General features: G+C 34.4%; 1 protein-coding gene across 2 annotated transcripts in view; it reads right to left on the bottom strand.

Annotated features, from left to right (window-relative positions):
• Positions 1 to 3,815: 3,815 nt before the first annotated feature.
• Positions 3,816 to 24,741, bottom strand: part of PKN2 (protein kinase N2) — a 141,874-nt gene continuing 120,948 nt past the window's right edge. For both annotated transcript variants that reach the window (XM_012175410.4, XM_042250738.1), the window contains 7 exons: positions 21,159 to 21,335; positions 15,382 to 15,444; positions 14,030 to 14,106; positions 11,062 to 11,204; positions 7,020 to 7,127; positions 6,469 to 6,549; positions 3,816 to 6,382 (listed from right to left, as the gene is read on the bottom strand). In XM_012175410.4, coding sequence (XP_012030800.1) covers positions 6,179 to 6,382; positions 6,469 to 6,549; positions 7,020 to 7,127; positions 11,062 to 11,204; positions 14,030 to 14,106; positions 15,382 to 15,444; positions 21,159 to 21,335 — 853 coding nt within the window. In that variant the 3' untranslated portion in view covers positions 3,816 to 6,178. The remainder of the gene's footprint in view (positions 6,383 to 6,468; positions 6,550 to 7,019; positions 7,128 to 11,061; positions 11,205 to 14,029; positions 14,107 to 15,381; positions 15,445 to 21,158; positions 21,336 to 24,741) is intronic.

The raw sequence follows: 24,741 nt of genomic DNA, 5'->3' as shown, positions 1-24,741 counted from the left end.
GGCTTTCTGTATCTTCATCTTATAACCAGAATCTTAGATCAACTATGATTGTTAGCTAATTGTAGTTTTTGAGTTTTCTAGGTTGATAATCATATCACCTGCAAATAATAACCATTTTACATCCTCCTTTGAATGCTTATATTGAGAATAGCAGAGTTCAATGTTGAAAAGTAGTAATGACAGGCATCCTAGCCCTATTCCCTAGTTTTAAAGAGAATGTTTCCTCATATGGGATGATGCCACTGAGTTTTCTTACTTGTGTTTTTTGTCTTGCTATATATATCACTTATCAGTTTAACCAACTCTGCCAAGCCCTATTAAAGCATGAATGTGATCAGCTGTTTCTAAATCTGTTACCTTTTCTTCTATAACCTGTCACTATGGTAAATGACAATTATAGATTTTCTAATACTGTCATCCTTAATTTGCTAACGTAATAGTGTGTTTTGTATATATCACTGAATCTGATTTGGTAATATTTTTTAGTATTTTTATATCATTATTTATGAGATAAAATTTATATATATTTAATCTTTTCGTTCTAACTAGTTAGAAAATATAATTGGTATAATTTTATAATTTTCTGCAATTTTTGTAAATGCTCCATTTTGTAAATGTAAATGTATTTGAAAAGAATGTAGATTCTCTTATTTGTTGGATGCAAAAATCTATGTATGTCCACTGGACCAAGCTTATTGTTTTCAACATTTTATATCTTTGCTAATTAAAAAGTCTGTTGTCCAAGAATGTGAGTTGAACTCTTCCACCCTAATGAATATTTGTTATTTTTAAGTAGCTATTAAAGTTTGTATTTAGAGACTACTTTATTAGATACATATGTGCTTTGAATTACTGTACCTTTTTGGTGAATTTAATCTTTTATCATTGTGTGGAAACACTACTCTTGGTGACAAAAACATCTTTTTTTCAAGATGCATCGAAAATCAGTTTTGTTCGATCTTAAGTAAAGCCAGCACAGCTTCAGTTTGACTAGTTTTTGCATTATATATATTTCCTCCTCCTTTACATTCAACTTCTCTATGTATGTATATTTTAGATTGAGCTTTTAACATTATAAAGTCAATTTCCTTTTTTACTTTGCTTTTAACTAGTCAGTCAGCTTTCTCTATTTACACTGCTATACATTTAGACTTCCACCATCTTATCTTTGATTTGGAATTTATATATACTATATTCTTTCAGTGAACATCCTTGACATTTGATGATTACACATTTAACTAAAGTTAATCAATACCTCGACACCCCAACAATACAACAGAATACTTTAGCTCTGATCTTCTCTCCATTTTTTTACATTTGCTATCCAGGTTTCTGTTGACTTAACCTAGGGAAAAAAAGGCTTCTATGTGTGGACTTGGTTTATTCAGATTTCCTTGTTTACCATTTTATTTGCTTACAAGCCTTTTTTTGTATCTTAGATCATCATTTTGGGATCATTTTCTTCTTGAAGCACTTCCTTTTGAGTATGACTCTCGATCCAAACCCTCTTTTAAAAAATATTTATAATTGCTCTGATTCTTAAAAAAATAATTTTACTTTCTACACAATTCCAGGTTGACATTTCATTTTTCAATGCTCTGAAAATAATATTCCACTCCTTCTACTGTTGCTATTGAAAAGTTAACTCTTTGTCTTTCCTTCATAGATAATTAGTCCTTTCTCCCTGGTATTTTCAAAATGTTGTCTTTGCGGTCTGCAGTTTCACTACAATGATGGAACTGTCCAGGCAAGAGTACTGGAGTGGGCAGCCATTTCCTTCTCCAGAGGATCTTCCTGACCCAGGGATGGAACCCGGGTCTCCTGTTACTGCAGGCAGACTCTTTACTGTCTGAGCCATCAGGGAAGCCCTTATTCTATTAGTCCTTTCCCCTGCCTATTTTCAAGATGTTGTCTTTGTGGTTTGCAGCTTCACAACAGTGATTCTATGTATAAATTTGTGTTTCTGCATGGAGAAAATGGTACTTCTTAAATATTTTTCATCTCTGGGAAATTCACAGCCATTATCTCGTTACATACTGCCTCTCTTCCATTCCTTCTGATTGAGTCTCCCTTCCATCTTCCATACCTCTTAAAACTTCTTTCATATTTTTCATTTTCTCATTGCTTTATTTGACTTACTAAGTTCTTTTTTCAACTTTCCCATCTGCTGTAATGCTTCCACTGAGTTTCAAACTTGGTAAATTATATATATATATTTTAAAAATTTCCAAAATGTTAATTTCTTTCAAATATCATTTTACATATTTATGCTGGTAAATTTTAGGCATATAACATTTTTATATAGTTATATTCTGTATCTAAGGATCCTAATATTTGCAATCTTTTGAAGGGGATGTCTGTATTTGCTTTTTTTATTGGCTTCATTAAAGATAACTTCCTGTCACTCATCTATTTGGTGATCTGTGATAGTGTACTGCTTGATTTTAATTTGTGAAAATCCTATATATTTCCATTCCAGAGAAGTTTTCATTCAGAAAACATTTGATTCTACTAGTAGACAGACAGTGATACGTAAAATAGAACTTGAGCTCCTCTAGAGAATTTTAGCACAGAATGTAAGTTCTATTGCAATTCCAAAGTTTGTTATCCCCATAACAGTGGTGCTACAGAAATCCGTCCTTGGCAACTCTATTTCTTCTCGGTGCCTGCATTTCCAAAGTCAGCTACCCTCCATCCTGGCTCTTATCCTCTCCAACTTCCAACTTCTCTGGACTAATCTCCCCATCTCTGAGTATTCTCACTCTTGTGCTTGGCTACTCCCTAACTCTTAGATGCTGAAGCCCTCATGTGTCCAGATTCATGCTCAAAAGTTTGTTTGACTATTTTGGAGTGAGGAATTGCCAAAGACCACTTTTATCTTTAATGAGACTAGCAATGACTCAAAATATGTGTCCTTTTGGATGTCTGAGAGCTTCTATTTAGTCATGATACTAGAAGTAGAAATCATGCAAGATCTTTGACACTTAAAAGATACTTTTAAAACTTACCTCTATTTATATATGTATATATTTATATACATATGTTTATAAATACACATAGTTATATTTGTATATACATATGAAGCTTATATCAGAGAGACACTAGATATCAAAAAATAGCTAGAAGGTAAATAAGAATTCTGAATTAAAAATGCGATCCATGGGTTGGCATTTGTTCTTTTGGGTTTCTCATACTCACCCCTCAGTGCTCTGGAAAGATTAGCAGCACTTGTAAAACTTCTGTTAGACTTCAATCTATAATGCAGCTTTCACTTTGTCAACATATAATGGTGGTTTACATTATGACCTTAATTTGTGTCACAGGATCTTTTTTACATTTTTAAAATATTCCATTCATAATTTTTAATAAGATGACTACAAAATGGCTAGTAATCTGTTTTGTTTACCTATTTTCAAAAAGTCATGTCCTAAAATTAAATAAATTAAATCTCAAACAAAAGTACATATAATACATTTTAGCATTAATGTATACCATTCTTCATTTATGAAGACTTTGGTGCTTTCTTTTTTGTACTTTTCTATCCTTAGTGTCTAGCACAAGGCATTGCATAAGTAACCACTGAATGAAAGATGCTACTAAACTTACAGGAAAAAAATGCAAAATTTTCCCAGTATTACCAGTGAAGTAGAAAATTGAGTTTGATTCTTAATGATTTTGCCCTTCCCCAGGACTAAAAGAACCTGCAAGAAGATTAACTAAAGCTAACTTGTCTTCAAGATCTTGAATATAGTAAAGCAAATACATATTTTGACCAATAGTAAGTTTCCAAAAGGAAATAATACTTAAAAACAAAGTTACAAATTACAATCTATTTAAACTTTAATTTGTGCATTTGTGGTAATTTATGACTGCAAAACACTTTTTCTTAAAATGACATAAAGGCACATTTCATTTGAATGCATAGTGTACCATTCTAAAATATCCTAATTTCCTTACAAAGTGCTTGAGCAGTCACTTACACATACAGTAATAACAAAATATATTTACACTCTATAGAGTTTAAAAATTTTTAATCTGACTAAAATATATATATTTTTAAAACTACAGAAAAAAATTAGTGCTTTCTTCAGCTTAATTGTGTGAATATACCCTGCCCTCTAATTTTTTTAGTGATTGACGTTAATTAAAAAAAAAATTCTGTACACTGTGTAGTTACAAAATGCTATGTCAGTTTTTAATGCTAAAAACCTATTTTAGACATTGCTTTCTATGCATATTTGAGAACCAGAAAAGGTGAGCAGACTGTACCTCAAAAGTATTTAGTGTTTTTTTAATGTTGTATTAACACTGTTTAAATTAAAAGCAGACAGTTTAACTAAGATCCTCTATTGTCCTTTACCAAGGAAGTGAACTGGCATTTTAAAATAATTTTAAAACAACATATTGCTCCCTTTTCCTATAAGATTTTCCCCCAAGGGATCATGGTTTATAATCAATTTATAAGGAAATAGAAGTTATCTCTGAACAATTTTAACTGTTCTCAGAGTATAGCAAAAACATGCCAACATACCCTGGCAAGGTGGAATATTCATATATGTTTTAAGCTCAAAAAACCTCTATAAATCAACAGGATTTCATTTTCTCATAGGATTTAAACTTCAGCATTTTTTAAGACATAAGACAATAGTGATTAAATGGTTAACTCATTATTGGTTAGTTAACAACTTGCTATTCCTGAGGTATGACGACCCTAACATGCTAAGCATGGAATCAAAGATGTTATTATTGAACTAAGGAAAAACAATAAAGTCATGGACCAGGAGGGAAAATAACTGAAACAAAACAAACAAAAAAAAACCCAAAACTCCAGGCAAGTAGAAAAGTCATGGCTTGCAAAAAGACTTTCCTATAAGGGCATTAAAAAGCCACAAATGGATCCTTGTACAAAGTATTTGATCAAATTATTTTTGAGACTTTTGAGGTACAGCTTTAGTGTTATAATAATTTTTATAAAATATAGACTGTTTTATCAAAAATATTTATACATTCTGTTATAATATATTGCTTCTGCCCTCAGTAACTGCCAATATAAAATCTGGATCCAGTGGCCTAAAATGTACAAATGCACTTAATGTAAATGCTGGAGTCTGAGGTGTCTGCTTGGCCACTGTACAAAAGTGATGAAGTGGTGAAATTAAATAATAAACCTACAACATAGAATACATTACAACTTGCACATATACATGTTCACAGCATGTATACAAGGATAATCCATATGTTTTAACAAAGATATAGTTCCCTTCTACAGTAGACACAAGAACAAGATGAACTAGGTTGATAAATGTACAATGCGTATCAAAAAAAGGAGCCATCAGTTCACTGATTCTGGAAGAAAGCACAACTGAATGTACTAAGCATCTAGACTTTGGGAATGCATACAGGTAAAAACAGTATCTTGGTTCAGGATGATCATTAAGTCCTCATTCTTAAAATTCTAAGTAAATGCAGATGTTTAGTTGTTCCTGTTTGTTTCAGCATGGTTGATTTAATAAGATCGTTTGGCAAGTAGCTCAGTCGGAAAGCTGTGAGGCTCTGTTATATGGTTGGTAAAGATAAGGCAATAAAAATTTTCTAATAAATATAGAAAATGTATAATACAAGACATCAATTCATTTCATTTTTAAAAAGCCCCAAAATGTGCACAAACTATTACTACATTTTTTTGGATATTACAGTAATTTCTTTAAAAAAATAAGAGCATTTGCCTTATTCAAACAGAATCATACTACGTGTAATAACATCCTAAGCCCTCTTCCTGTTTTTGTAAAACACACCTAAGGAAAATTAACTAATTAACTTTCCTTCCATTTAAGGCAGGCATACGGCAAAGCTAGGGACTGTAGAAGAGTGTTTTTTTTCCCCTCTGATTTTAAAAAATAAGATTATTGATCCAAAAGTATTCATTTGTGATAGATTTTCATGGCCAATGTTCATTCAGCTTAAACTCCATGAAACTGTTTCCAGTGTTCAGAATTTTGTTTAAAATACATTGAAAAGCCACTTTTCAAGAAGGTATTAGAATAGTACTTTTAAACACATCTTCATATGTTTAAAAAAACTCAGAAGCTTTTGTTGGCACAGAGAGCAAATGAAGGGCTGCTATTTTTAAGAGGTCTTCTTGTGAGTCAGTCTGCTTGGTTTCACAGTGTGTAGGAACTTAACACCAATCAGCAATGTAGTCAAAATCTCTGAACATTTCTTGCTCCTCTTCTGAAAGTATCCTTGGTTCTCGAGGTGGAGTCAGAATAGGTGCTTCTGAGGTAAATTCATCATCAAAATTACTAACATCTTCTCGTCCTCTAATTGTAGGTACAAATGGTGGCTTAACTTTTTTGTCCATCAGAGCGCTCCAATCAATTAGCTGGATTACAAAATATAAAATGACCAGTTTAGTTTCCTACTTCTAACTGCTCGAGTATCAGAAAATTTGTAAACTTTCACACTTACTCGGAAAAATGGGTGTTTTTTCACGTCCTCTGCATCTTTTTCACCAGCTCCAAGGCGTCGCTCAGGATTTCTTCTTAATAACTAACACAATACAAAGGAAGAAAGTAAAAATAAAACCAGAGAGTCACTGAGAAGGATTCTCGTAACTTGCAACCTTTTAGAGTTTCTTTTGGTATGTGTTTGTCTAAACCACGAACATCTATGACTGAAAAACAATTTCTAAAATGCTACTGGGACATATTCTTAATTATCAGTCAGTTCAGTCGCTCAGTCGTGTCTGACTCTTTGAAACCCCGTGGACTTCCCTGTCCATTACCACCAGGCTTCGCTGTCTATTACCAACTCTCTGAACTTGCTCAAACTCATGTCCATTGATTTGGTGATGCCATCCAACCTCTTATCCTCTGTTGTCCCCTTCTCCTCCTGCCTTCAATCTTTCCCAGCATTAGGGTCTTTTCCAATGAGCCAGTTCTTTGCATCAGGTGGCCAAAGTATTTGAGTATCATATTTATTTTATAAATAAAACATATATGTTAAAACAAAATTCTTACCCTTCTCATTATTGAAATGGCTTCTGTAGATAAGAACCTTGGATACCTTACTTCATCATTTACAATACTGTCAAAGACCTCCTCTTCATCATCACCAGGAAAGGGAGACTAGAAGAAATATCTCTGAGTTAGTCAAAATGAGTTTCAATACAGTAAAATCTTATCTATTCAAAGTTCTGAAACACAACAAAGAACAATGTAGTGAGGAAACTAAGAAAAAGAAAAAGGAAAAACAAAATCAAACAAAAAACTTCCACCAAAAAAAATAAGGACTACAAGAAGCTACAACAGACACACAATAGATATGTATCTATTATCCAGAGGACGCACCATATATGCTTACTGAAATCTTGTGGAAAGACAGAAGGAAATGCATAAGGTGAAGTGTTACTACAGAGGGAAGCACAGTTTGTGGAGACATATCAGACATGAATGTGTCCTGAATTCCACAGTCAATAGCAAATGAATACTGGTAAAACACAATCAGAGACAATTTGATTGTACTAAGAAGCAACTGTAAACAAAATTAAACTGAAAGGAGCCAAAAAACACGTTATTTCCAGGCATAATTAATGCTCTATACACAACAGGTCTTGAGGCAGTTCAGCAGAAGAATGTTAAGATGGTTGCTCATAGTGACAGTAATTATGCTGAGTAATAAAAAAAGTAGTTAAATAAACATTCAGTATAACAATTTGATGTACATGGGGATAAACTCTCAACTACACTGAAAATATGGCTATGAAATATGACTTACTACCTCAGAATTTCAGACACCTTAGATTTGGCTGCTTACTTCCTGTTGGTTGTTAAAGAACAAGAGCCAAGCAGAAAGCAGTATCAACAAGAGAGGGATCTCTGACCTGAGGAACCTATGAAAATCATTTCAGAACCCAATATACTAAAGCTGAACTGCTAATATTATTGTTTATATCTAAGAAAATTTCAAACTTTTCAGTTATCAAAATTTCAGTTTTGGCCTGATAAAACTCAGGCTTGTTGTATCAAAATCAGGCTTGATCATTTATTCACTCAAAATACACACACTGAATACCTGTTATATGGGACAATATCATTTCAGGGATTGAGACAATAAGTCAGGGGAAAATCCTATTTCACAAGGATTTTCAATGAGAATTTCATATGGTAATACGAAGCAATTTTGACTCCTATCTGATAAGTCAATTTTGTATTTGAAAACTCACTCCACAGGTCTTTGAATAGTGAAAATGTATTTACATACTTGTTAAGTTGTTAAAGTTTTTTTTCTGCAAATCGATTATAAGCTAACAGTACTAACAATGGAAGGTTAACAAATCTATTTTAAGCACATATTAAAAGAATTCAATAGTCTGTTCAGATGTCAAGGATCTAAGTCCAGTATCTAAGGTTATTTTAAACTTCTCTGATACCTTCACTCTTTGCACACAGAAAGGGGACCTGATGTTAGCTTATTCCTAGGGTTGATTCAAGTCCTAACAACTCATACAAATTTGAAAATATGATATATCCAGTAAGTTTTCAATCATTTGTATTAATAGAGGAATTAGATATAAACTTTAGCCAAACCTCACTTTTATAAATTTAAGAAAAGGTAATGATAAGATTTCACCAGTGCTATAAAATTACAAAATATATGTACCAGTGAGTTTTAAGTTTCTTTTCCCAATTCTCCTTTTATGGAGGTGCTAAAAAGAAATTAAATTGCAAAAGGCAATTGTGAAGAAATAGCCAGATTCACTGTCTTTTATCTCTTGGTAAGAGCTTAACCAATGAGAAGTTCCTTTAAACAATATGAAACAGGAACTTCCTCACTGTTCACTGCCAAATCTCCCAGCTACTTTAGAATCGAGGGGAGTAAAATTAACTGGCTCTTAATTCTATAGTATTTGATAATAGACTCTCATTTTTTGCATGTCATCGCCAATATGAAGAGTAAATTTTAAGCAAGCATCTAATTTTTGGTAACAAATCTCATACATAATTGAACACTAAATTTAAAAAAAAAGCAACAAAAATGTCACTTAAAAAAATGTTTAAGTATATCAGAGCTTATAGAAACAACTATTATGGTACTTCTGGCACTTGTAGAAAGTAAAGAAAACTGCAAATAAGGTGTAAAATATATTTTTCTGTCTTAAAGCACTGTATGCTTTTCTCTTTTCTAAACAGAGGTGAAATAAATTTGTGTGGATACCCTATCTTGGAGGCAGCAAAGTACAATGGTTTAGAGATTAAGTTAAAATCCAAGCTTCACTATATGAGTAACTTCAAAGTTACTAACTTCTTTGTGTCTCTAATTATGCATCTGGAAATAAACATAAGACTACTATTGAGCTCATTAAAAGCTGATGAAAAATTAAGTGAGCTAATACTTATAAAGCACACAGAACAGTGCCGGCACATAGTATATATTTTAATTCACTATTTCTTTTCAATCTTTTCCAAGTTTCCATTCCAATTTACTTATCAAAGAGCACTGTCAGTGGATGAACTAAAATCATTTATTTACTTGTTTGGGATAAGTGCCACTAAATGACAATCACAGAGCAAAACTAGAAATTTCTGACATTCAACAATTCAGCCTGGAGAAGGCAATAGCAACCCACTCCAGTACTCTTGCCTGGAAAATCCCATGTTCAGAGGAGCCTGGTAGGCTGCAGCCCAAGGGGTCACGAAGAGTCAGACATGACTGACTTTTCACTTTTCACTTTCACGCACTGGAGAAGGAAATGGCAACCCACTCCAGTGTTCTTGCCTGGAGAATCCCAGGGATGGGGGAGCCTGATGGGCTGCCGTCTATGGGGTCACACAGAGTCAGACCCGACTGAAGTGACTTAGCAGCACCAGCAGCAGCAAGAAGTCTGACTAATACAGATTTATTCTATCCATCCACTTCTGTATCAATGAGATACAGTTGAAGGTCAAGTGCAAATGTTGTATACTCAGAATTTTGTTTTCTTTTTCTTTAGAATATATTCTGTGCCTAGTATGTCTGACCTGATTTTCCCAGTAAAGTATTATTTTTGGTTTATCAAAAAAAAAAAATTTAGCTATTCATTCATTCATTCAGCTACTAGTTTTTTCATGCCTAGAATGTACAAGGTTGGTCACTGGCATTGGAAAAACTGTATAACAAGGAACCAATTCCCTATGAAAATTTTTCTTTCATCTCAAGACCATCAAGCCCATCTAAGTAGTTTTCAATTACTTGTCTAAATATTTACTCTTTCTTAATTCCACCCTAATTAATAATTTTCAACAATTTATGACAAAATAGATTAATCTCTTCTTACCGTTTTATTAATTAGCTATAATTCACTGTTTTCTAAGTGGTAACAATTTCTGTGTAAAACTAAGTGATCCCCATAAATTTATTTTAAATTAATATAAAGAAAATAGTAGGAAAAAATGTTAATCTTTTTAATTCTGCTACATTGCTTCTGAAGATAACATTTATTTCTGACCAATGTATAGCTGACTTTTCCTTACAGATATAGAGTACATTCCTCTTATCAGTCTTCCTGCTTTCTATTTCCTATGCAGAGATCAGTTATGTATGACTGCGTTTAAAAATCATAAAATATAACCATGCCAGTGTGCTAGATCACTTCAGTTGCATCCTATGCTCTGTGACCCCATGGACTGGAGCCCACCAGGCTCCTTTGTCCATGGAATTCTCCAGGCAAGAATAGTGGAGTGGTTACTTTGCCCTCCTCCAGGGGATCTTCCCGATCCAGGGATTGAACCTGATTTCTTACGTCTACCTGCACAAGCAGGCAGGTTCTTTACCACTAGCGCCACCTGGGAAGCCCATAGCAACACTAAAATAAACTATTTTCAAAACACTGGTATACATTCCACAAATATAAAAACCTAAAAAAGACAGTGAAGGTAATATAGGATCATAAGCATTACTAATACATGTAAGTAATTATAAAGCTTAAGTTCTATTTATGCAGGAAACATATTAGGTGGTTTTATAAATGACATGCTTTGTTCTCTCAATCATCTTTCCCTTTATCTATCTTATACTACATACCTCACCAACGAGCATTTCATATATAAGGACACCAAGGCCCCACCAATCTACAGCCCTTGTATAGGATGTTTCTGTTAAAACTTCTGGGGCAAGAAATTCAGGAGTGCCACAAAATGTGCTTGTTCTGTCTCCATATCCCATTCCTGAAAAAGATAAAATGCAAATATTTGTTAGCAAAGAAAAAATCTAGCGTAAGAGTCAGAAGATATCATTAGGAAGCAAAATTAAAGGTGTACATTTGTGCACGGTGATCAAACTCAAAATACATCAGAGATTCTTTTTTTATATTTATTTATTTATTTTTTACTTCACCAGATCCTAGCTGCAGCACACAGAATCTTTAGTTGCAGCACGCAGGATCTTTAAGCTGTGGAACATGAGCTCTAGTTCCCTGATCCGGAATCAAATCCAGATCCTCTGTACTGAGAGCTCAGAGTCCTGATCACTGGACCACCAGGGTAGCCCATGAAAAAGACTTTAAAGAAAATGCTAAGAATTAATATGGAGTAAACTGCAACTCTATTATTTAATTAATGGATACAAATAAAATTTCCATGTTTCATTTTACTACTTATTTTTTCTTTCTTGTCATTACTTTATAAGTGCTCCTAACAAGTTAAAAAGAAAAAAAAAAACTTATTCTAAACTTTAATTTCTACCCTGTCAATTAAAATTTTAAAATATGCTTACTTGCTTTATTATAAAAATAGCATTAAGTATAGTCTGAAAATTACCAAAGCAAACCCTTGGATAATTAAGAGTTGAATGAGTGTATCATATTATATAGAGATACAGTATTAACATTTTAGCTAACTGGTTTTCTAAATACATTCTTCATATTTAGTCGCTAAATTGTGTCTGGTTCTTGCAGCCCCGTGGACTGTAGCCTGCCAGGCTCTTCTGTCCATGGGACTCTCCAGGCAGGACTACTAGAGTGGGATGCCATTTCCGTCTCCAGGGTATCTTCCTGACCCAAGAATCGAACCCAGGTCTCCTGCGTTGCAAGCAGATTCTTTACTGACTGAGCTACAAGGGAAGCCCAAATATGTTCCTCAAAATATAGTAATAAATTAGTCAAATAAAATTCTACTTATTGAAGAAAATGTCTGAATGTATTCTAAAGTGTTAAAAGCTCATTCATCTTATGATCACATCATCTTAGAAAGCTGACTTGGTACTTGGGATAGGAGGAGATGAGTCTCAGGTAACTTATACGCGCAAGTGATACTTGAGAAGCATAAAGGGTGAGCAGATGTTAGTCAGCAAACAGAGTTGAGATAAGTGACAGTCGGGGAGAGACAAAGGCCGTAAGCAGTTTGGTTTTGCTGGAACAGAAGGTACTACGAAGCAAGCTGAGAGAGATCCAGCTGGAGAAGGAGGCAGGCAGATCAGGTGAGGCAACATATATCACGCCTTTGCCACTGAAGGTTTTCAGTAGGGAAGTACCATGCTCAGCTTTAAATTTATATGGGCCTCTTTTGTATTTTAGCAATTATATGGCAAGTTGAGATTTGAGGAAGAAAAAGAACAGAGACAGAAAAGTTAAGAGGCTATTAAAGTAGCTTTGTTAAAACAAGATGATGACTGGAAATAAGAGGGGAGATGAAAAACTTAAATATTGTTTGAAGAAAAACAAACATTAAGGAGGTAGATGTCAATGCAATTTGGTGATTAACTGGATGTGGAAAGTAATGAAGAGGAGACAGTCTAGAACAATTTCACGTTTTCAGACTGGGAGACTGACAGGATTATGGCGCCATCAACTGCCAATGAGGCTGAGGACAAGAAACTATTTTTGTTTAGATAGTGATTCAGGTACCTACTGACTGTTCAAGTAAAACTGTCTAGTAAATAGTTGACTATATATGTTTGGAAAGGAAATGATAGATTTGGGAATCATTAGTATATAATTGCTAGCTAAAAACTACCCTAAGAATAGCAATGGGCTAAGGCCAGACTCCAAGGAACAAAACCATTTCAGTCAACAGTATCCGATACATGTCCAATACAGAGAGAGCCAATAAAAGAAAAAAACTCACTGGATTCAATAATTAGGAGGTCAGTGGGTAAATAATGGACAAAGCTTTACAAAATTCATTCATTCATTTATTTATCCAACTATTTATTAATTACTCACTGAATACTTAAGATGTGCCAAGCACTACAGCATATGGTAGAAAGAAAGCTGAATAAGAAACAAGAAGTACCAGGGTAGAGAGGGAGACAATGTTTCCTACAATACAATGTATTAAATGTACCTATTTACTATATTAGGCACAGTGCCACAAACTGTGGCACTATCTCTAGTTGCCATAATGTTCCTAAACAAGAAGAATTACATTTATTTTATAGGTGAGAAAACAGACTCCATGAGGTTAGAAGTAACTTGTCCAAAGACACAGAGCAAATAAGTGGCAGAGTCAGGATCCAAGGGTGGTGCCTAAGCCCATGCTTTTTACACTTTCTTATGCTACATATGATTCAAATTTTTCCAGTTTAGATGTTTATTTACTTCTGTGTACACACACACACATATCTATACAAAAAAGATTCTTGAGGCATATGCATTTTTTTCCTATTTAAAATGTTAAAAGATTTAAGAGGCAGGAGAGGTTTTTAGGCATATGTAATTTAAATTTACTCTGCACAATAATAGCAAAGCAAAAAATCTGGTGATTAACCAATGCTTTCTTAGAGTAGTGACAAAATTATTAACCATACAAAGAGACTCTTATTTTCCATACTGTGATTTCTGAAAACCTAATCTTATTTATGTTCACAGAATAAATTCTTAATAATTGTTATAGATTAGGTTATATGAACAATCTGTAATATCTCAATAAAGCATAAAGTTTAATTTTTAATACATTAAAAAATACATTTTGCTTTCCATAGACAAACTTGAAAACTTCCAAAGCACAAAGCAATAGTAATTGATTAGAAAAGGCACTTTAAAATATCCAATTACCTTCTTTGCAAAGACCAAAATCAGCAATTTTCACAAAGCCCTCTGTATCTAGCAATAAGTTATCCAATTTCAAATCTCTGTTCAGGATAAAAAAAAAAAAGCAAAATAAAAAAAAAATCAATAAAATCGGTAGATAATAAAGTAGAAACATCATTTTAATATGAGTTATGCTTTCTCTTTACTAAAAAATGAGTTTTTTCATATTATGGTTTGAGATTTACTATAAATACTATTTTTTTTGGCAAGATTGTTACTTTATAAAATATAATTTCTGAATATTCCCCCACTATGTAGAAAAGTAAGAATGTATCTAAGAGAAATGTTTTATCTATTTAAACATATATTTTAAAGCTTAGGAAGAGTTCATGTATCTTTCATGATACCTATACTTTCATATTATTCAAACTTAATAAATAAATAAGTTAATGGCCATGCCACGTGGCATGCAAGATCTCAGTTCCTGTACGAGGGACTGAACTTGGTCTACAGTAGTTAAAGCACTGAATCCAAACCACTAGATCACCAGGGAACTCTTGGACTTGTTTGAATTCCCTACATACCATCCATAAGAAAGAATTGTCAAATGAACAGCATAAAATAAGGTATAAGCAAGCAGGTTTAACATTCTAAGAGAATAATTCAAAATAAAGAGGAAGGTATTAAGTCATACTAAATGATTAAAAATTACCTTGAAAATATTTTATTCTTTGAGTAAAATAAGGTCATGAGGAAACCATTACCTTGAAAACATTGTTAGAAGTTTGAATAAACTCACCTTTATAGTCTTTTAATTCTGACTGGCCTTCCTACAATTTTTCTGATCTAGAGCAATGCTATTCAAAGTGTTACCCACAGACGAGCTGCTGGACTATGAAGTATTTCTAACTGGTCTACAATTTGGTAAGAAGTTTGTGCCAGTACATACATCAGCTAATCAGCTATGTCCTCAAGTACACTTCATTAAGCAAGGCTTAATGAAGGAAGCAAAATGGCACAAGCTATTTATCGTGAACAAATTTTCAGTAGTAGTGGTCTACAGAAATTTTCTATAGATGATCGACTGAATATAAATATTCACCAGGATGAATACTGTTGGTAAATTGTGTTATCATAGGCCAGCTTACAATTTGACTATTCTAATTAGGTAATGGTCAGAGGACCAGTAACAAAGAAGTTCATTATATAATTACTGTGTTAACTATGTCTTTCAAAATTGGGTTTTAACTTTTTTAGTGGTCATTTACCATATGAAAGAGAAAATTATGAAGATGGTTAAACACAAACTATTCTTAATCATCTTTAATTCTACTTCATATCAATAAGCAATTAGAAGGTATCAAAATTTTACTTACCTATAAACAATTTTGTGTTCATGTAAATACTGCAACCCAAGAACTACACATGCAGCATAAAATCTGTTTCAAGAATTAAATCAAAGAATTTAAATAAATTACACTGTTTTTGAATCCCAGAGTTTACACTTTTATGCTTCAAAGCAGAACTCTAGTTAATTCATTTCACAAATATTTATTTAGTCCTTACTATGTGCCAGACATGTAAGATATGTGCTAAGTGTTTTAAAAATAAGAAAAAAAAAAGACAGTCTCTAAAATGGAAGCCATTAACTTCGTCTGAGTGGGAGCCACTTAAGTCCTCACAGTAGATATCTGATCTGGTTCTTTGCAAACAATTACAATATGCATTATAAAGGCAGAAGGATGTTATAAAAGGTAGAACTTCTGTGGGAGAAATACAGGGCATTTCCCTAAGAGGGAAAGGAACAGCGGTGTACAAGGCATAGCATGTTTGACAACCAATAACAAGTTTGTGGCTGAAGTAAATGCTGAGGGAAGAAGCAGTGGAAGATGAGGCTGGGAAGACAGCCTGAGATTTAGTTGCAAAAGACCCTGATTGTCATATTGTGCACAAGGGCATACCTTGTTTCACTGCATTTTCACTTTTATTGTGTTTGACAGATAACTCTGGTTTTTTTTTTTAAACACATTGAAGGTTTGTGGCAACCCTGAATGGAAACACAATGGGTGCCATTTTTCCAACAGCATTTGCTCATGGCAAGTCTCTGTGTCACACTTCAGTAATTCTCTCAATATTTCAAACTTTTTCATCACCATTATGTTTGTTACAGTGATCTGTGATCTCTGACATTACTATCACAAAGGCTCAGATGATAGTTATCATTTTTTAGCAAAGTATTTCTTAATTGAAGTATGTACATTTTTTAAAAAGACAATGCTATCATACACTTAATAGACTACAGTATAGTGTAAATGCAACTTTTAAATGCACTGGGAAACCAGAAAATTCACATGACTCACTTTATTATGATATTTGTTTTATTGCAATGATCTGGAATTGAACTTGCAATATCTTGGAGGTATGCCTGTACTGAAAATTCTTCTTTTAGCAATACTGAATCAAACCATTTTAAAGAGAGCGGAATGATCAGATTTATGTTAGAGAGAAATTTCTTGATAGTAGTGTAAAGGCTGGAGTGCAAGTAGATAGATATTCAGAGGGATAAGGAACAGAAAGCAATGGCACCCCACTCCAGTACTCTTGCCTGGAAAATCCCATGGATGGAGGAGCCTGGTAGGCTGCAGTCCATGGGGTCACTAAGAGTCAGACACAACTGAGCGACTTCACTTTCACGTTTCGCTTTAAGGCATTGGAGAAGGAAATGGCAACCCACTCCAGTGTTCTTGCCTGGAGAATCCCAGGGACAGAGGAGCCTGGTGGGCTGCTGTCTATGGGGTCGCAGAGTCGGACACGACTGAAGCGACTTAGCAGCAGCAGCAGCAAGGCTAAAATGATAGTACCGATGAAAGATCATTAGAACCTCTAATGTAGTGACCACAAAGAGAATAAGAGATGGATTTAAGAGAAACTTTAAAATGAGCACAACAGGACTTAGTGTCTCATTAGCTATTAATATAAAGAATGAGGGAGAAGGAAAAGCTGAAAACGATTCTCAAGGTTTCCTTTTTATTATAATGAAGAGGTGAAGAAATAGAGAAGCAGCCCAAGTTTTGTGGGGAAAGTGAGCTTGTGTTTGGATATTGACCTCAAGTTGCCTTGGGACAGGGGAAGACGTCTGGAAATTGGCTAAACAGGTTTCGATCTTAGGAAAACTTCATCCAAGCTAGAATACCAACTTTTGAGAGACTGGACCATCTTTGTATTTTTCAGAGTTCAGCCTAAATGCTGAGCAAATGCTTGATACACAAGCAAATGCTTGATACACAATAGCCTTAACGAATGAGGAGGTAGGTCAATAACAAATGAATGAATTAAAAACTACAGGGCTGTCTTCAGTGTAGAATAGCCTACAAGGAGACACTTGAGAGAATTTTAATTTTACAAGTAATACAAGGATATTTCCTCGATAAAAAACACGTAATTCCCGTACCCCAAAGCACAATTTTTCTTTCATACATCTCCATCTCATCCTAACACCACTACTATCCACTGCTCTTATTAGTTTGATGACTGTTCTTCAAACTTTTAGAATACATTTATATGTACATATAGATAATACAGATATCTTTTGTGTTTACTTATTTTTATAAAGATGGATCCATAATTTTGAGAATTTTAAAATTCAACTATTAATAAATATTTTATTATACATTAGACCTTAAATAATTATCAGAAGTAAAGTCCATTAAAACAATGTGATTCTAAACTTGTTTAAGGTGTTTTTTTTTTTTAAGCAAATTTATTTTGGTGGCAAAACAAAACTGTGAAAATTATAAAAATACCTTGATTTCTCTTTTATTTGTAAAAAGATTGTCCCAACAGTTAGACTTGGACATGGAACAACAGACTGGTTCCAAACAGGAAAAGGAGTACGTCAAAGTTGTATATTATCACCCTGCTTATTTAACTTATATGCAGAGTACATCATGAGAAACGCTGGGCTGGAAGAAGCAGAAGCTGGAATCAAGATTGCCGGGAGAAATAGCAATAACCTCAGATATGCAGATGACATCACTCTTATGGCAGGAAGTGAAGAGGAACTAAAAAGCCTCTTGATGAAAGTGAAAGAGGAGAGTGAAAATGATGGCTTAAAGCTCCACATTCAGAAAACGAAGATCATGGCATCTGGTCCCATCACTTCATGGGAAATAGATGGGGAAACAGTGTCAGACTTTATTTTTGGGGGCTCCAAAATGACTGCAGATGGTGACTGCAGCCATGAAATTAAAAGACGCTTAGTCCTTGGGAGAAAAGTTATGACTAACCTAGATAGCATATTCAAAAGCAGAGACATTACTTTGCTGACTAAGGTCCGTCTAGTCAAGGCTATGGTTTTTCCTGTGGTCATGTATGGATGTGAGAGTTGGACTGTGAAGAAGACTGAGCACCGAAGAATTGATGCTTTTGAACTGTGGTGTTGGAGAAGACTCTCGCGAGTCCCTTGGACTGCAAGGAGATCCAACTAGTCCATTCTGAAGGAGATCCACCCTGGGATTTCTTTGGAAGGAATGATGCTAAAGCTGAAACTCCAGTACTTTGGCTGCCTCATGCGAAGAGTTGACTCATTGTAAAAGACTCTGATGCTGGGAGGGATTGGGGGCAGGAGGAGAAGGGGACGACAGAGGATGAGATGGCTGGATGGCATCACTGACTCGATGGACGTGAGTCTGCGTGAACTCCAGGAGTTGGTGATGGACAGGGGGGCCTGGTGTGCTGCGATTCATGGGGTCGCAAAGATTTGGACACGACTGAGCAACTGAACTGAACTGAACTGAATGATACTTAGTAAATAACTAAGTACAGGGAGTATTTTCAAATTAAACCTTTAAGATAAATATTTCACAGAAACAGAAAATGAAGCTCTCATAGAGTAACTTATTTAAAATCACAAAGCTAGAACACAGCAAGGCTAGGACTAATTTTGATTCCATTGCCTCAAGCAATAAGAATATGTTTGCCTAGTATATGTGAGCCACCCCTCCCCTCAAGGTGTTCCACTAGTACACAGAATAGATGTAAGTCATCATTGTGCCCCTTTAGTGAGGGGAAACAGACAATAAAAATGTAAAAAATAAATAAGACAATTTCAGATATAAATAAAGTGGTATGGAGAACATAAAATATAAAATAGAATAGAATGGCCTGATTTAGATATTAGTGATACAGTGATATTTTAGATAAAGTACTCAAGAAAGGACCTTCAAAGAAATGACATTGCAGGTGAGATCTGAATGATTAGAGGGGTGTATTGCAGATATAAAGTATTGCAATGTAGCATTTTATTCTTGTATTTCACTGGGGTTAATTGTTTCATTGGTACTATGTAATTTGTACTCTCAGAAAGAATAAAAAGTACATTAATGCAGAATAGGAATTTATATTTATCTCAAAAAAAAGCATAACAAAACAAAAACAAAATTTCCACAGCAGTTAGTACAGGGCTAGGCATAGTATAGATGGCCTGCTTTTAATTTTTAAATATGCAGGTAACAAATTTTTAATAGCTATCTATTATATTGTGGCTTTTGCCTCCTTTATTGAAAGCTTCACCATCCACCAGAACTAATGCCCTATTTCTTTATTTGAAATTTGAAAATATGACAGTACTATCTGTTCTGTTATACCTCTAATGGTTATGGTAAGAATCAAATAAAGGGAGGAAAGTAAAAATGTCACACTAATGTCAGTTGTCAGAATACAGACAAGAGATAAAAATTTTATAATAAACCCAATAAAGGTTTACTGAGCTTCCCTCTGGTAAAGAATCCTCCTGCCAACTCAGGAGATGCAGGTTCAATCCCTGGGTCAGGAAAATACCTTGGAGAAGGAAACGACAACCCACTCCAGTATTCTTGCCTGGGAAATCACATGGACAGAGGAGCTTGGCAGGCTACAGTCCATTTGGTCACAAAAGAGTCGGTCTCAACTTAGCGATTAAACAACAACAAAGATTTGCTAATCACTGGTTTATGATTTTTATATTTTGGAGGCAGAATTTACATGTTGCAGGTAAGGAAAAAAGAGAATCAAGAATGACTCCTTGTATTTTGGTCTGAACAACTGGTACATGGTATTACCATTTAGTAAGAGAAAAGACTAGAAGAGCAACAGGCTGGGGAGTGGTGGGTGAAGTGTGGGGAAATGGGAAACACCAGAAGTTCATTTTGAGATACTTGAAATACTTGTCAGCTACCTAAAGGGAAAAGTCAAGTTGGCTGCTGAATGCTATTGGAGTTGTAAGTTTAGGAACGATATAAGGGCTGGAGACATAAATTTGGTAAACACCTGCACATAGAGTGTAGCTATTAAGAGTAAATCTTCCTAGGGTCAAATCCCTAGTTCTACACTTAAGAGCTATAAAACTGAGATAACAACAGGGGGAGAATATATACACATTATGTTTAGTCACAAATGTTTGTTATTATTTATTCTTTTGCATCTGAATAAGCAAAACTTCCATATAATATCACACTCAAAAACTACAAAAAGGATTATGGTGATAAATTAAAATAATTAACACAGTACCTGACATCCAATAAGTATTCAGTGAAATATAAATTTTAAGCAGTACACTCAGTTATTTATTATCATAAATCTGGATTCTACGCCCTTCATTGGAGGTGCCATGCATATCAATTTCTTTTATATTTTTTCAGAGATATTTTAAGCATATGCATTAAGTATTTTAATACTTAAGGCATACTATTTTAAACTACCCCTTAAAATGCAAATATAAATATTTCATACAAATATATGAGAAGAACTCTTCTACTTTTTTTTTTTTTACTTAATAATGTACTTTGAGTATAGTTAATATTTAAAGCCATGGTCCCACATGGCATTAATTAGGGTAAAATATACTAGAAAAAAAAGAAATTCTACTAAAACAAACCTAAATGGTATATCTAACTTATCAAGTGTGACTTAGGGTAATACATGAAATTTTCAACATGAACAACAGAGAAAAATAGATACATTTATATATGGCAAAAAGGCAAGTAAAGAGTTCTAAGACTCCTTCCTCTATTTTCCATTTGAGGGAAAAAAATAAATCTCAAATTCAGAGAGTTTTCTTCCTTCCCAGAAAGCAATCAGTCATGAAGAAACTCAGAGAAATGTCTAAAATACTCACACAGCTCTTGGTTCAGAAAAGACATCAGTGTGAATGTGCATCATTAGGTCCCCACCGGCAGCATATTCCATTACAAAGCAAACATGCTCTTTGGTTTGGAAACATGCAAAAAGGTTCACCAAAAAGGGATGCCTTACACTGTTCACAGTTTCAAAAATTCTTTTTTCACACATCAGGCTGAAAGAGAAAACATTAAAATATCACTGTTTTTTTAAGTTCTAGTTGCAAATAACATTATTTAAAAATTACTAAACTCTTAAAATAAGCAAAGCTCTTAATCATTATGACTTTAAAACCATAAAATATGTCATTTTGCTATAAATGCTTTGAAAATTTGGGCTATGTGATATATAAATAACTTTAATAGAAATATATTAATGAAAACTAAATATGATTACCATGACATAAATTTCACTATTGATAGTATCAGAAAGCAATGGCACCCCACTCCAGTACTCTTGCCTGGAAAATCCCATGGACGGAGGAGCCTGGTGGGCTGCAGTCCATGGGGTCGCTAGGAGTTGGACACGACTGAGCGACTTCACTTTCATTTTTCACTTTCATGCACTGGAGAAGGAAATGGCAACCCACCCCAGTGTTCTTGCCTGGAGAATCCCAGGGGAGGAGGAGCCTGGTGGGCTGCCATCTCTGGGGTCGCACAGAGTCGGACATGACTGAAGCGACTTAGCAGCAGCAGCAGTATCAGAGTAGCACACATAAGACTAGTGGTAATCATAAAAACGTCTTAATTGGAAGTGAATTGTGAAAAATTTTCAGGAATTGATCAGAGTAAGATTTAGCAACCTAAAGCATTATTTTAAAATATAAACTCTGTGATCAAGGTGATTTCAAGGACAGTATATATTTATAATTCATAAGCTATGGTATCCATTATTCTATCATATAAAGCTGAGAGGTAAAAATACATTGCATAATATTTTAATTTAGAAGGCTACCTGGAAAATAAAGGAATTTCATGGAGAATTCTATAACATGCTTCAAGGAAGCTCTTGGAGAATGATACAATTTCTATCTATAAAATCTATATAGCTATCACAGGTTTTCCCTCTAAGAATTCTTATAAGCTGTTTAAAAGAACAGCGGTCAAACTTATTGACTCTGAAACATTAATTTTGCCTAAATGACAAGAAATACCAACCTTCTGTCCCCTGAAAACTATTTAGTAAATCAGCCTAACTTAAAACTCAAAGCAGACACATATACACTACTACATTTAAACCTCTTTGATTTCTTTCATTAGTATTTTATAATTTTCTAAATATAGGTCTTTAGTTTCTTTAGGTAGATATATTCCTAAGTATATTATTCTTTTCGTTGCAATGGTGAATGGAATTGTTTCCTTAATTTCTTTTTCTACTTTCTCATTATTAGTGTATAGGAATGCAAGGGATTTTTGTGTGTTGATTTTATATCCTGCAACTTTACTATATTCATTGATTAGCTCTAGTAATTTTCTGGTGGAGTCTTTAGGGTGTTCTATGTAGAGGATCATGTCATCTGCAAACAGTGAGAGTTTTACTTCTTTTCCAATTTGGATTCCATTTCTTTTTCTGCTCTGACTGCTGTGGCCGAAACTTCCAGAACTATGTTGAATAGTAGCGGTGAAAGTGGGCACCCTTGTCTTGTTCCTGACTTTAGGGGAAATGCTTTCAATTTTTCACATTGAGGATAATGTTTGCTGTGGTTTTGTCATATATAGCTCTTATTATGTTGAGGTATGTTCCTTCTATTCCTGCTTTCTGGAGAGTTTTTATCATAAATGGATGTTGAAATTATAAAACACTGATGAAAGAAATCAAAGAGGACACTAATAGATGGAGAAATATACCATGTTCATGGATTGGAAGAATCAATATAGTGAAAATGAGTATACTACCCAAAGCAATCTACAGATTCAATGCAATCCCTATCAAGCTACCAGCGGTATTCTTCACAGAGCTAGAACAAATAATTTCACAATTTGTGTGGAAATACAAAAACCTCAAATAGCCAAAGCAATCTTGAGAAAGAAGAATGGAACTGGAGGAATCAACCTGCCTGACTTCAGGCTCTACTACAAAGCCACAGTCATCAAGACAGTATGGTACTGGCACAAAGACAGACATATAGATCACTGGAACAAAATAGAAAGCCCAGAGATAAATCCACACACATATGGACACCTTATCTTTGACAAAGGAGGCAAGAATATACAATGGATTAAAGACAATCTCTTTAACAAATGGTGCTGGGAAAACTGGTCAACCACTTGTAAAAGAATGAAACAAGATCACTTTCTAACACCACACACAAAAATAAACTCACAATGGATTAAAGATCTAAATGTAAGACCAGAAACTATAAAACTCCTGAAGGAGAACATATGCAAAACACTCTCCGACATAAATCACAGCAGGATCCTCTATGATCCACCTCCCAGAACACTGGAAATAAAAGCAAAAATAAACAAATGGGATCTAATTAAAATTAAAAGCTTCTGCACAACAAAGGAAACTATAAGCAAGGTGAAAAGACAGCCTTCGGAATGGGAAAAAATAATAGCAAACGAAGCAACTGACAAACAACTAATCTCAAAAATATACAAGCAACTCCTGCAGCTCAGTTCCAGAAAAATAAACGACCCAATCAAAAAATGGGCCAAAGAACTAAATAGACATTTCTCCAAACAAGACTTACAGATGGCTAACAAACACATGAAAATATGCTCAACATCACTCATTATCAGAGAAATGCAAATCAAAACCGCAATGAGGTACCATTTCACACCAGTCAGAATGGCTGCGATCCAAAGTCTACAAGCAATAAGTGCTGTAGAGGGCGTGGAGAAAAGGGAACCCTCTTACACTGTTGGTGGGAATGCAAACTAGTACAGCCACTATGGAGAGCAGTGTGGAGATTCCTTAAAAAACTGGAAATAGAACTGCCTTATGACCCAGCAATCCCACTGCTGGGATTTTTTGAAAGAGACACGTGTACCCCAATGTTCATCGCAGCACTGTTTATAATAGCCAGGACATGGAAACAACCTAGATATCCATCAGCAGATGAATGGATAAGAAAACTGTGGTACATATACACAATGGAGTATTAATTAGCCATTAAAAAGGATACTTTTGAATCAGTTCTAATGAGGTGGATGAAACTGGAGCCAATTATACAGAGTGAAGTAAGCCAGAAAGAAAAACACCAATACAGTACACTAACACATACATATGGAATTTAGAAAAATGGTAATGATAACCCTGTATGTGAGACAGCCAAAGAAACACAGATGTATAGAACGGACTTTTGGACTCTGTTGGAGAGGGCGAGGTTGGGATGATTTGGGAGAATGGCACTGAAACATGTATACTATCATGTAAGGAATGAATCGTCAGTCTATGTTTGATACAGGATACAGGATGCTTGGGGCTGGTGCACAGGGATGATCCAGAGAGATGATATGGGGTGGGAGGTCAGAGGGGGGTTCAGGATTGGGAACTCAAGGCTGATTCATGTCAATGTATGGCAAAACCAATACAGTATTGTAAAGCAAAATAAAGTAAAAATAAAAATTAAAAAA

Source organism: Ovis aries, chromosome 1 (assembly GCF_016772045.2).
Source record: "Ovis aries strain OAR_USU_Benz2616 breed Rambouillet chromosome 1, ARS-UI_Ramb_v3.0, whole genome shotgun sequence".
In the NCBI taxonomy this organism is placed as follows: Eukaryota; Metazoa; Chordata; class Mammalia; order Artiodactyla; family Bovidae; genus Ovis; species Ovis aries.
The sequence above is the reverse complement of the archived record's forward strand: the minus strand, read 5'-3'. Positions and strand labels throughout refer to the sequence as shown.